Raw genomic sequence first — 12,014 nt, forward strand, 5'->3', positions numbered from 1 at the left:
GGAGCGGGGAGTGGCTCCTAGCCCCACAGTCAGGAGCGGGGAGCGGCTCCTAGCCCCACAGTGAGGAGCGGGGAGTGGCTCCTATCCCCACAGTCAGGAGCGGGGAGCGGTTCCTAGCCCCACAGTGAGGAGCGGGGAGTGGCTCCTATCCCCACCGTGAGGAGCGGGGAGCGGTTCCTAGCCCCACAGTCAGGAACGGAGGGCAACACTCAGGAGCATATTCAGGGGGCCTGGAAAGAGCAGACTGCTGGGCTATAGGGCGTTTACGTGCTCTGTGCAGGTTAGTATTTAGAGAGGAGTGGAGCTAATCTTGGTCTTTCTCCCAAATACCAGACACAACAGGATCGATTCCAAACCTGGCAGTTTGACACGGAGTATCGTGGCGACACCTGCACGGCCACCTTTACTCTCGGCAACCCTGACATCATCAACGAATCAGGTGAATGGGTGGAGGAGCGCAGACCTGTCTGCTGGTTGTGGGGGCAGGAAGACCCTCAGCAGAGGCGGCGGGTGCTGGGATGACAGTGCCAGGAAGAAACCCAGGAATATGAGGGGCTCACAGACCCGTCATTGCCCCTCCCACAGTGAGCGCACCTTCACCTCACCTTCCTGCCCCCCCGAGCCACACCTTCCCTCACCCTCACCTCCCCCCCCCACACCTCACGCCTCCCCCCAACACGAGCGCCCCTCCCCCCCCCCCCCCCCCACACAGTGAGCGCACCCTCACCCCCCCCCCCCACAGTGTAATGGTCCCTCAGCCCCTCCCCCGCCCCCCCCCCACACAGTGAGCGCACCCTCACTGCCCCCCCAGAGTGTAACAGCCCTCTCCCCGCCCCCCCCCACACAGTGAGCGCACCATCACTCACTGCCCCCCCCCCCACACAGTGAGCGCACCCTCACTGCCCCCCCCCCCCCCAGAGTGTAATGATCCCTCACACAGTGAGCGCACCCTCACTGCCCCCCCCACAGTGTAATGGTCCCTCAGCCCCTCCCCCCCCCCCCCCCACACAGTGAGCGCACACCCTCACCCCCCCCCCCCCCCTCACCTCCCTCACTGCCCCCCCCCCAGAGTGTAATGATCCCTCACTCCCTCACTGATCCCTCCCTCCCCCCCCCCCCCCAGAGTGTAATGATCCCTCACTCCCCTCTCTCTCCCCCCCCCCCCCCCCACACAGTGAGCGCACCCTCACTGCCCCCCCCCCCACAGTGTAATGGGCCCCTCCCCCCTCCAGTGAGCGCACCATCACTGCCCCCCCCCCCCCACACAGTGTAATGATCCCTCACTCCCTCTCCCCCCCCCCCCCCCCACCACAGTGTGGCGCTCCATGACGGCCCCTCCCATTGCTTGGTGCTCCCTGGCCATTTCTCTTGCATCATGGTTCTCTGTGGACACTGCACTGGGTGGATGGTTCTGAGGTCCCTACAGTGAGAGTGAAGTTGAACAAGGCGGTTGATTGGGAAAGGGATGTATTCAGATGTCAAGAACTGACGTGACTGTCGATCTTCCACCACACAGTGATTCTCGTTGCACACTTTCTCCAGAGCGTTTCCCGCAACCTGGTCCTGGGCGGGGAAATGGTTTATCATCGGAGGCCGTCAGAGGAAGGAGCTATCTTCACTTTGGCTGCCAAATACACAAGTGAGTAAGCGGGACAAAGGGAACGGTGTGGACTCTCAGTAATACTGTGATGGGTGTATCCAAGTGTGACAGTCGGGGGTGGAGTGTATCAGAGTATTACACTCGGGTATGGTGAGTAATAGTGTACATAATAGGGGAGTGGGATGTATCAGAATCTGACAGTGAATGTTGTGTGCAATATCAGTTACAATGGGAGGTGAGTGTGTATCAGTGTTAGTGACTGGTGTATCAGACTGCTACAATGAAGGGTGCAGGATGTTACCATGAGGGTGTGCAGTGTAATTGAGTGTTACACTAAAGTTTTGGGAGATAGAGATACAGCACAGAAACAGGCCCTTTGGCCCACCGTCCCCATTGACCTGCGATCCACTTACATTAGCACTATCCTACACATTAGGGACAATTTACAATCTTTATCAAAGTCAATCAACATCAATCTGAACGTCTTTGGAGTGTAGGAGGAAACGGAAGCACCTGGAGAAAGCCATGTGGCCACGGGGAGGACCTACAATCTCTGTGCAGACAGCGTCTACTGTCAGGTTCGATCCCAGCTCTCTGGCAAGGTAAGGCAGCAACACCACCATCGTGGTGCAGAAGGTTGTAGGGTGTATCAGTGTGCTGTGAGGCACTCATCACTCTATGCCCTGCACATCTTTAGTTCAGAGATACAGCATGGAAACAGGCCCTTCAGCCCACCAAGTCCATGCCGACCATTAATCACCCATTCACACTAGTTACCCAACTGCACACTAGGACCAATTTACAGAAGCCAATTAGCGTGCAAACCCACACGACTGATGTGGGAGGAAACCAGAGCCCCTGGAGGAAACCCACGCGGTCACAGGGGAAACATGCAAACTCCACACCGACAACAACCGAGGTCCGGATCCTGCCTGGGTCTCTAGCACTGTCAGGCAGCAGCTCAACTGCTGCACCACTATGTCGCCCTTCTTTAAACTTTGCCTCGTTAATTTTAAAGCTATATGCTCCTGTCTTTTGATATGTCCATACTGGGAAAAACCTTCTAACTGTTTACCTTATCTATGCCTTTCATCATTTTGTATAGTTTAGATATACAGCATGGAAACAGATCCTTTGGCCCATTGAGTCCACGCCAACCTGTACATACTAGTACTACGTCATCCCACTTTCTCACCCAATCCCTGCATATATGGGATAATTCTACAGAGGCCAATTGATGTACAAACCCGCATGACTGGGATGTGAGAGGAAACCGGAGCACTTGGAGGAAATCCACATGGTCACAGGCAGAATGTGCAAACTCCACACAGACAGAGTCTGTGCCCCCCCCCTCCCCCGAAACAAGAGGCTAGGGATAGAGATATAGCGGCAGGGGATGGGTCTGTCAAATAACATCCAAAAAGATTTGATGTACATTAATAGTGACTAGAGGGAGATTAGGGCTCTTCAGAAGGTCGTCTGTGTAGAGCTGCAGAAGGACAGAGTCCACAATTAGTATTTCTCATCTGTTTTTACTGTGCGGAAAGACATGAAGACTGGGGAACTTGAGACAGTTAATGCAAGTCTTGAGGACAATCAGTATTACGGTCGAGAAGATGCTGAGCGTCCTAAGGCATATGAAGGTAGACAAATCTCTCAGGCCTGATCAAATATATCCAAGGGCACTGTGGGAAGCTGGAGAAGAAACGCAGGTTCCCTGGGTGAGATTTATGCATCATCGTTAGATACGGGTGATATGCAGGATGACTGGTTGGTGGCTAATGCTGTGTCTCTATTTAGAGAGGGCTGTAAGGAAACGCCAGGAACTAACATCTGTGGTAGGCAAGTTACTGGAGTGGATTCTGAGTAATAAGATTTTGAGCTATTTGGATAGATACGAGCTAATTAGGGATAGTCGCCATGGTTTTGTATGGAGGGTCATGTCTCATGAATCTAAGTTTTTTGAAGATGTAAACAAAAAGGTTATCAAGGGCAGAGCAGTAGACGTGGTCCATATGGATTTCAGCAAAGCATTTGATATGGTTCCTCATGGTAAGCAGCTCTAGATAGATAAATAGAATCCAGGGAGAGTTGGCTGACTGGATTGAAAATTGGATTCCTGAAGGAAGCAGAGAGTAATGGTGGAAGGTTATTTTTTGGACTGGAGGTCCGTGACTAGTGGTGTGGCTCAGGGATCGGGGCTAGACCCATTGCTGTTGTGGTTTATATCAACGATTTGAAAGAGAATGTACAAGGTATGATTGATTAGTAAATTTGCAGATGACACTAGTGGATGATATTGTAGATAGTGAAGATGGTTATCAAAAATTACACCAATTTCCTGATCAGTTGGGAGAGTAGGCTGTCGAATGGTTAGTGGAGTTTAATGCAGATAAAGGGCCTGTCCCACTTACGTGCCCTTGGCACGCAAATTACACGGCCTCGTGGTCGCATTGAGCCAAGACGGTCCTGCAAAGGTCGGGCGCGATTACATGCGTACGCACAGCCGTCTGGAGCGCGTGACGTCATTTGAAGATAGGCACAAAGCTGGAGTAACTCCGCGGCACCGGCAGCATCTCTGGAGAGAAGGAATGGGTGATGTTTCGTGTCGAGACCCTTCTTGAGTCTGAAAAGAAGGGTCTTGACCCAAAATGTCACACATTGCTTCTCTCCAGAGATGCTGCCGGTCCCGCTGAGTTACTCCCGCGTTTTGTGTCTATCTTCCATTTTCTTGGTTCTGCTCTGGGAGTAGAAGTGGGGGCGGATCTGAACTGCAACGGGCGTGAGCCCCAGGCCGAGTTCTGCAATCGTTTACCTGCATCTGCTGCTGATACAGGTGAGACGTTGCGTCGCGCCAGGGTCTTGAGCCTGTCCCACTTTGGCCGTCAGTTCCGTGACAGGCCGTTGGCGCACAAAGATTTAGTTCACTGCAAGAATTTCGGAGCTCCGCGCGATGTTGGGCCCAGCCCCGCACAACTCCATACCCCTCCGCGCATCTAAGTGGGACCGGCCCCGCGCGGCCATACGGTACCCGTACGCCTCAAGCGACCACGAGGTCGCGTAATTTGCGAGCCAAGGACGCGTAAGTGGGACAGGCCCTTGAGTGTCGAGTGTTTCATTTTGGGAAGTCAAAGCAGGGCAGGCCCATCACAATGAATGGCAGGACTGGAGATTGTTGTAGAGCAGAAGGATCTAGGAGTGCAGGTACATAGTTCCTTGAAAGTAGCGTCACAGGTATCAGGGTGGCACGGTGGTGCAGCGATAGAGACCAGGTTCAATCCTGGCTACTTGTGCTGTCTGTACAGAGATTGTACTTCTCTCCATGACCTGAGTGAGTTTTCTCTGGGTTTTCTTCGGTTTCCTCTGACGCTCCAAAGACATACAGGTTTGTAGGCTTTTGTAAAATTGTCCCTAGTGTGTGTTGGATAGTGTTAGTGTGCGGGGATTGCTGGGCACCGCAGACTTGGTGAGACGAAGGGCCTGTTTCCGTGCTGTATCTCTAAACTAAACTATTGAGTATAGAAGTTGGGATGTTATGTTCCAATTGTACAAGACGTTGGTGAGGCTGTATTTGGAGTATTGTCTAGAGTTTTAGTCTATAGGAAAGATGTTGTGAAGCTGGGAAGAGTGCATAGAAAATAGGTGCAGAAGTAGGCCATTCGGCCCTTCGAGCCAGTACCTGCCATTTGTGGCTGATCATCCAAAATCAGTACACCGTTCAGTCTTTTTCCCCATATCCCTTTATTCCCTTAGCCTTAAGAGCTAAATCTAACTCTCTCTTGCAGAGAAGATGCATGAGGATCTTGTCAAGACTTGAGGGCCAGAGCTCTTGGGAGATGTTGGTAGGCTAGGACTTTATTCCTTGGAGCACAGGAGGATGAGGGGTGATCTTAGAGGTGTATAAGATCATGAGGGGAATAGATAGATGCACAGATCCTTTTACCTACAGCAGGAGAATCAAGAACCAGAAGACATGGGTTTAAAGTGTGAGGGGAAAGATTTAATAGGAACTAGAGGGACAACATTTCCCGCAGAGTATAGACAACAGACAATAGGTGCAGGAGAGGCCATTTGGCCCTTCGAGCCAACACCGCCATTCAATGTGATTATGGCTGATCATCCCCAATCAGTACCCCATTCCTGCCTTCTCCCCATATCCCCTGACTCCGCTAGAGAGCCCTATCTAGTTCTCTCTTGAAAGCATCTAGAGAACCTGCCTCCACCGCCCTTTGAGGCAGAGGATGTTTTCCCCTCATGATGTGACACATCCTATCTATTTCCTTTGTAACTTTATACTCTATAAGATGAGTTCTTGCGCAGATGAAAAACAGGAAACATAATCAGGAGAAGCTGGAAACACTCAGCAGGTGGGTTAATGGAACAAGCTGCCAGAGGCTGTCATTGAAGCAGGTACCATAACAACATTTAAATTACATTTGACAGATAAATGAATAGAAAATGTTTGGAGGGATATAGGCCAAACGTGAGCAGGTGGGATTAGTGCAGAAGGGCATCTTGGTCGAAATGCACAAATTGGGCCAAAGGGCCTGTTTCCATGCTGTATGACTCTCCATGACTCTGAGCCAAGCATCATTCTGGTAAACAATCTCGGTACCCCCTCCAAAGCCTCAACTTCCTTCCTCTAATAGGGCAACCAGAACTGCACACAATATTTCAAATGCAGCCTAACCAAAGTCCTATAAAGCTGCAACATGACTTCCCAACTCTTATACTCAATGCCCTAACCAATGAAGGCAAGCATACCATATGCCACCTTTACCTCGCTATCTACTTCTGTTGCCACTTTAAGGTTGTCATGCAATTGGAATAATTGTATATTTACCCTTGCATTCAACTTCCCAAAGTGCCACACCTGCTCTGATTAACTTCCATCTGCCATTTCTCCACCCATTTCTGTAGCTGATCTTTGCCAGCCTTCCTCACAGTCCATGGCGCCAGCAATTTTAATATAATCTGCAAACTTACTAACCAACCCAATCACATTTTAATATATTTATATATAGTACATAAAAATGCTGGAGAAACTCAGCGGGTGCAGCAGCATCTATGGAGCAAAGGAAATAGGCAACGTTTCAGGCCAAAACCCTTCTTCAGACTGATGGGGAGTGGGAGGAGGGGCGGGTATAAACATTAATATATAAATAATATATTGTATCAAAGTGTTACAGTGGGGCTGTGGGATGTATCAGATTGTTGCAGTGTCTATCAGAAGGTTGCAACAAGGGATGTGGTGTGTATCAGCATTACAGTGAAGGGTCTGGGCTTATCAGAGTGTGTGGGGTGACATTTTGGGGTGTGAGTATAGCAATATTGCTGTGTGGGGTGAGGCGATTAACATCATTTAACATTGAACAGTCAGGGTGATATCAAAGTGTTCCATTGAGGGAGTGTGGTTTATCAGGATGATATAGTGAGGGGAATAGATGTGTCACTGTTGGAGGAAGGGATGTGAGATGTATCAAAGTGTTTTAGAGAGGGATGTGGGGTGTATCTGTGTATAGGGTGATTTCACTAAAGGTCACTGGAGCGTAGATCCGCTGATGAAATTCAGCGAGCAAACGCGATAATTCCCGATATTTTGGACCTTTAAATCTCCACGGCAAATGTCGGCTGTTCACTTCCGCTGGATTGGCACCTTCAGCTCCCTCTTTAATTTACCTTAGTTTCTATCTTTTTTTTCCCCTGTAAATCTAGGTAGCTGTGCCTCACGGTCACCCCGACTGGCACAATAAATTGCAGATCAAAATCTGGCAGTTTTCTATGTTTTTAACAGGTGGGAAAGTGCGTGTTTTCCCATCCACTAACATGTACCGGAACTCTAGAATGTCCTCCACTTGAGATTTTTGGTCACGTGGGTGCGGATCTACGCTCCAGTGACCTTTAGTGAAATCACCCTATTACAGTTAAAGACGCGGTGTGTATCAGACTGTTACAATGTGGGGGTGTATCAGTGTTACAGTCAGTGGGGGTGTATCAGTGTTACAGTAAGTGTGGGGGTGTTACAGTGAGTGTGGGGGTATTATAGTGAGTGTGGGGGTGTATCAGTGTTACAGTGAGTGTGGGGGTGTGTTACAGCTAGTGTGGGGGTATTACAGTGAGTGTGGGGGTGTATCAGTGTTACAGTGAGTGTGGGGGTAAAGAAATCGACGCGGTGTTACAGTGAGTGTGGGGGTATTACAGTGAGTGTGGGGGTGTATCAGTGTTACAGTGAGTGTGGGGGTGTTACAGTGAGTGTGGGGGTGGGGGTGTATCAGTGTTACAGTGAGTGTGGGGGTGTTACAGTGAGTGGGGGTGTTACAGTGAGTGTGGGGGTGTATCAGTGTTACAGTGAGTGTGGGGGGGTGTTACAGTGAGCTAGTGGGGTGTATCAGTGTTACAGTGAGTGTGGGGGGTGTATCAGTGTTACAGTGAGTGTGGGGGGTGTTACAGTGAGTGGGGGTCATTACAGTGAGTGTGGGGTGAGTTGTGTGGGGTGTATCAGTGTTACAGTGAGTGTGGGGGTGTATCAGTGTTACAGTGAGTGTGGGGGGTATCAGTGTTACAGCTGGTTGGGGGGTGTATCAGTGTTACAGTGAGTGTATCAGTGTTACAGTGAGTGTGGGGGTGTTACAGCTAGTGTGGGGGTGTATCAGTGTCACAGTGAGTGTGGGGATGTTACAGTGTGTGTGGGGGTGTATCAGTGTTACAGTGAGTGTGGGGGTGTTACAGTGAGTGTGGGGGTGTATTAGGGTGTTGCAGTGTGTCCCAGTGCCTGAACCATCTTTCTGTCCTGCAGCTTCTCAGTGGATCGGTACTTTGAACATCGGACGAGGTGGGGCTCATGCCAGTTACTACCACCGGGCCAATGATCAGGTGAGCGGGGAGAGCAAGGAATCATGTCACATACGGCACCGTGGTCATGTGGCATACACACGTGTGTGCATTGTGTGCATGTGCGTTTGTGGTGTGTATGTAGTGTGTGTGTATATGTGTGGGGTGAGGTGTGTGTGAAGCTGTAAAGAGACAGATGAGGTATTCATGTTTAATGAAAAGCAGTGGTCAGCCTGGCCTATCGCCGCTGAGTCAGCTTGTTCTCAATCATAAACGTTATTTATAATTTTGCTATCAACATTGCATCGTGCGGCACTCTCTCACCAATCAGCTGCCCCCCGATGCCCATTTGAGGTTCTCTCACATCCGCTTGGCCCCAGATCACCTTTTAGCCTCGGTCCCCACGGACCTTGCAGCTGACAATAACATTGCAGTATTTCACCCCATGTGGCATTGAGAGCCTTGGTGAAACTCAAGTCAGCGAGGCGCAATGTTGGAGTTGCCCATCGATCTTCACTGCAGGAGTTCGTCAATTACCGCCCACAACCCTTCCAGTTGTGGGCGGTAAATGGTGTAACAGGTAGAGCTGCTGTCTCACATAACCAGAGATTCTGGTGTTGATCCTGACCTCGGGTGTGTGGAGTTTGTACATTCTCCGTGTGACCAAGTGGGTTTCCTGCAGGTGCTCCGGATTCCTTCCACATCCCAAAGACGTGCAGGTTTGAGGGATAATTGGCCTCTGTAAATTGCGATCCTCCAGCAGCAAGTTATTAAAATGCCAGTACGCGGACCCTGCCCGTGTGTGCGCTGGGCTAAAGTCCACTCGCACCAGGCAGTGGTCCAAGCACGGCACCGGCTGCATGGAGGCTGCCGAGACACAAGACACATAGGCCTTGGAAACGTCCAAATGGTCAATACGGGAACCACCTGTATGAGAAGGCACTAGAGTCAGGATAGAAATTCCACCACACGTCGACCAGCTCAAGAGTCTACCAGCTCTCTTAATGTCTTCACTGCTGCTGGGTCACGCTGAACGCCTTTACAATCTCTGTCTAGAGTCCAACCGGAGGACACATTCCGAAACGACCCTGCCCTCCTCCGCCCCAGCACCGTCACCCAGAGAGTCCCAGTCCTCCTCCACCAGGGGAATCACCTTTCTGTGGCCCTCAGGGGCCGATGTTCCTGGAGTGTTCCCTCCTTCCTCAGCCAGTGAGACTGCACACCGCTCACTGGGCTTGTTGCCTCAACGGGGAGCACAGCAGGGGACCCACCTCCACACTCAAGTCTCCCCCTTCAGGCTGCCCGGGTCATCCTCCAAGCCAGGGGACGTGTTCTCTGGGAGACAGCCCCCACGGGTAGTGCATCAGCACCCTCAGGTGGTCCCTGTACTACAGAGGCATCCTCCAGCTCAGAAGAAGCGTGCCCTGGGTACTTCACCTCAACAGGGGGTGATGGCCTCCCCTTCAGGTTGCCCCAGGACGTCAGGGCCGCAGTCCGTATCGGAGGGCCTATGCCTCCTCCTCTACCAGCCACTGTCATGCGGTGGTACAGTGAGCTCCTATCTACTGCCAAGGGTGCTGCATGGAGGTGCTTCTTTTTCTTAGCTTTCCTCCCTTTATCTGACGCTCCCATCCCTCCTCCTCATCCGCCCCACGCACTTCCGCTGCCACAGGTACAGGACATGGGGGGGGGAGGGGGCGTGGTAAAACTGGCAGCCCGGGCTTAGGGACAATTCCTGCGAAAATGTCCCACCTCTTTGCAAGCATGACAGCACAATTAGCCCTCGTACCAGAACATGCTATAGGAGAAACCATCCAATTCCACATTGAACCTCCCCTCTGTGTCCGTCTACAGTGTCGTCTCCCCCCCACTGGGTCCACCGCGGTGAAATTCCTGCCCACCGTTACCCTTCTTTCCGCAGCTAGAGCCACCGCCTGTTCAGGCTTTAGTAAACATACAAATTTCCCACTGACTACCGCGCCTGAGACTATGGCTTCTCTGCCAATATTCTCACCCAGAGAATCTAGAATGGCCTGGAAGGACAGGTTGTTCTTCAAATACATTTTTACACCATGTGTACGCCCCATCAACTCATGGGACATAGTCTAGGAGGCTGCCAAACGTGTGGCAGCTACATAACTCCAAGAGGCCGCCATCTTTAGGGCGTGGCACAATAACAAAAAGTATCTGTACTTAATAAATCAAAGCAGTCTTTCGCTGTTGCTGCACCTCCACGCTTTAGCAGCAGTCATGTGAAGGTCTGTTTTGAAAGCAACTAAAACAGTCTCTCATGATAAGATAGGGATGTCCGTGCCAATCCTCCCCATCGTAAAAAATGGAGCTCCTGGAGGCTTTTTGCCCAGGTCTCCGTCGCCTCCCCCGGCTTCAACAAAATCCAACACACTTCCTGGTCTTGCCCAGTACACCAGGACTGGGCAAATCAGTGTGTGAGGGAGCTATTCGATGCTACTGACCACAAACACCGCTCCAGACTTAACTCCCACCAGTACAAGTGAAACTTGGCAATCCGCCCGCTGCTGCCACTCCGACGACGATCCTATAATCTTGGCTTCTTGGAGCGGTGCCTGATCCAACTGAGTCCTAGGCAGCTGCAGGGCCTCCAGCGGCCCACTTCACCCACTAGGATGCCTCCTCAACATCAGGCAGTCCCCTCGCCTCTGATGGTCCTTGCTCACCCTCCATGCCCCAGGGGGCCTGGTCCATGGTGGTTACCGTGGGCCTGTTTCATGGAGTTACTCTGGGCCTGCTGCACTGTGAGTAGTGGTTACTCTGGGCCTGCTGCTCTGCGAGTGGTGGTTACTCTGGGCCTACTGTACTGTGAGTGGTGGTTACTCTGGGCCTGGTCCATGGAGTTACTCTGGGCCTGCTGCACTGCGAGTGGTGGTTACCAAAGATCTTATAGCGGAGCAAGATAGGCTACTCCTGCTAAATGCAATGGACTGACGTGTAGTACGCTATGGAGGGGGATCATGGGCATTTTCCACGCCCATTTTAGCAACCTGAGCCTACCTAACCCGACCCGACTCGCACTGTAATCAATGTTGCGGGGCAACAGTTTGTGTGGGTCAGATTCATAAATCTGTCAGTTCAAACTTCTTGTCAAGAATAAAATTTGATTCTGGTAATTGTCTTTTTTAATGTTTTTTAAATCATTTCTTTTTAAATGGCTCACAAGCAGTGTTTGAGTTGATTTTGTAGTAACCGGAACCGACCGACTCGCAGGGTGATTGACAGGGGGGACTTTTTGTGCGTGATTATAGGGTTAGATTCATAATTCAATTAGTTCATAATTCTGTTGATTCTTGTTAAGGAATAAAATGTTTATAAACACACATACATGAAATTATATAAATGTATATAACACACACAATTATATTTCTTCTAAACCAATAATGAACTTTATTTCAGACTAGACAAGGGACATTAAATAAGAAACATTGTAAATAAGAAACATTGTCTTGGGGCACTCTCTCTCCCCGCTGCCCCGGACCCCACACTCCTTCTCCCCCGCTGCCCCGGGCCCCCGCACTCTCTCTCCCCGCTGCCCCGGGCCCCTCACTCC

General features: G+C 50.9%; 1 protein-coding gene across 3 annotated transcripts in view; it reads left to right on the forward strand.

Annotated features, from left to right (window-relative positions):
* The window catches only part of LOC129708546 (mitochondrial import receptor subunit TOM40B-like), a 98,866-nt gene that overhangs the window by 33,940 nt on the left and 52,912 nt on the right, over positions 1-12,014 (forward strand). For all 3 annotated transcript variants that reach the window (XM_055654349.1, XM_055654348.1, XM_055654350.1), the window contains 3 exons: positions 334-439; positions 1,517-1,639; positions 8,397-8,473. In XM_055654349.1, coding sequence (XP_055510324.1) covers positions 334-439; positions 1,517-1,639; positions 8,397-8,473 — 306 coding nt within the window. The remainder of the gene's footprint in view (positions 1-333; positions 440-1,516; positions 1,640-8,396; positions 8,474-12,014) is intronic.

The sequence above is a fragment of the Leucoraja erinacea genome, chromosome 24 (assembly GCF_028641065.1).
Source record: "Leucoraja erinacea ecotype New England chromosome 24, Leri_hhj_1, whole genome shotgun sequence".
NCBI lineage: Eukaryota > Metazoa > Chordata > Chondrichthyes > Rajiformes > Rajidae > Leucoraja > Leucoraja erinaceus.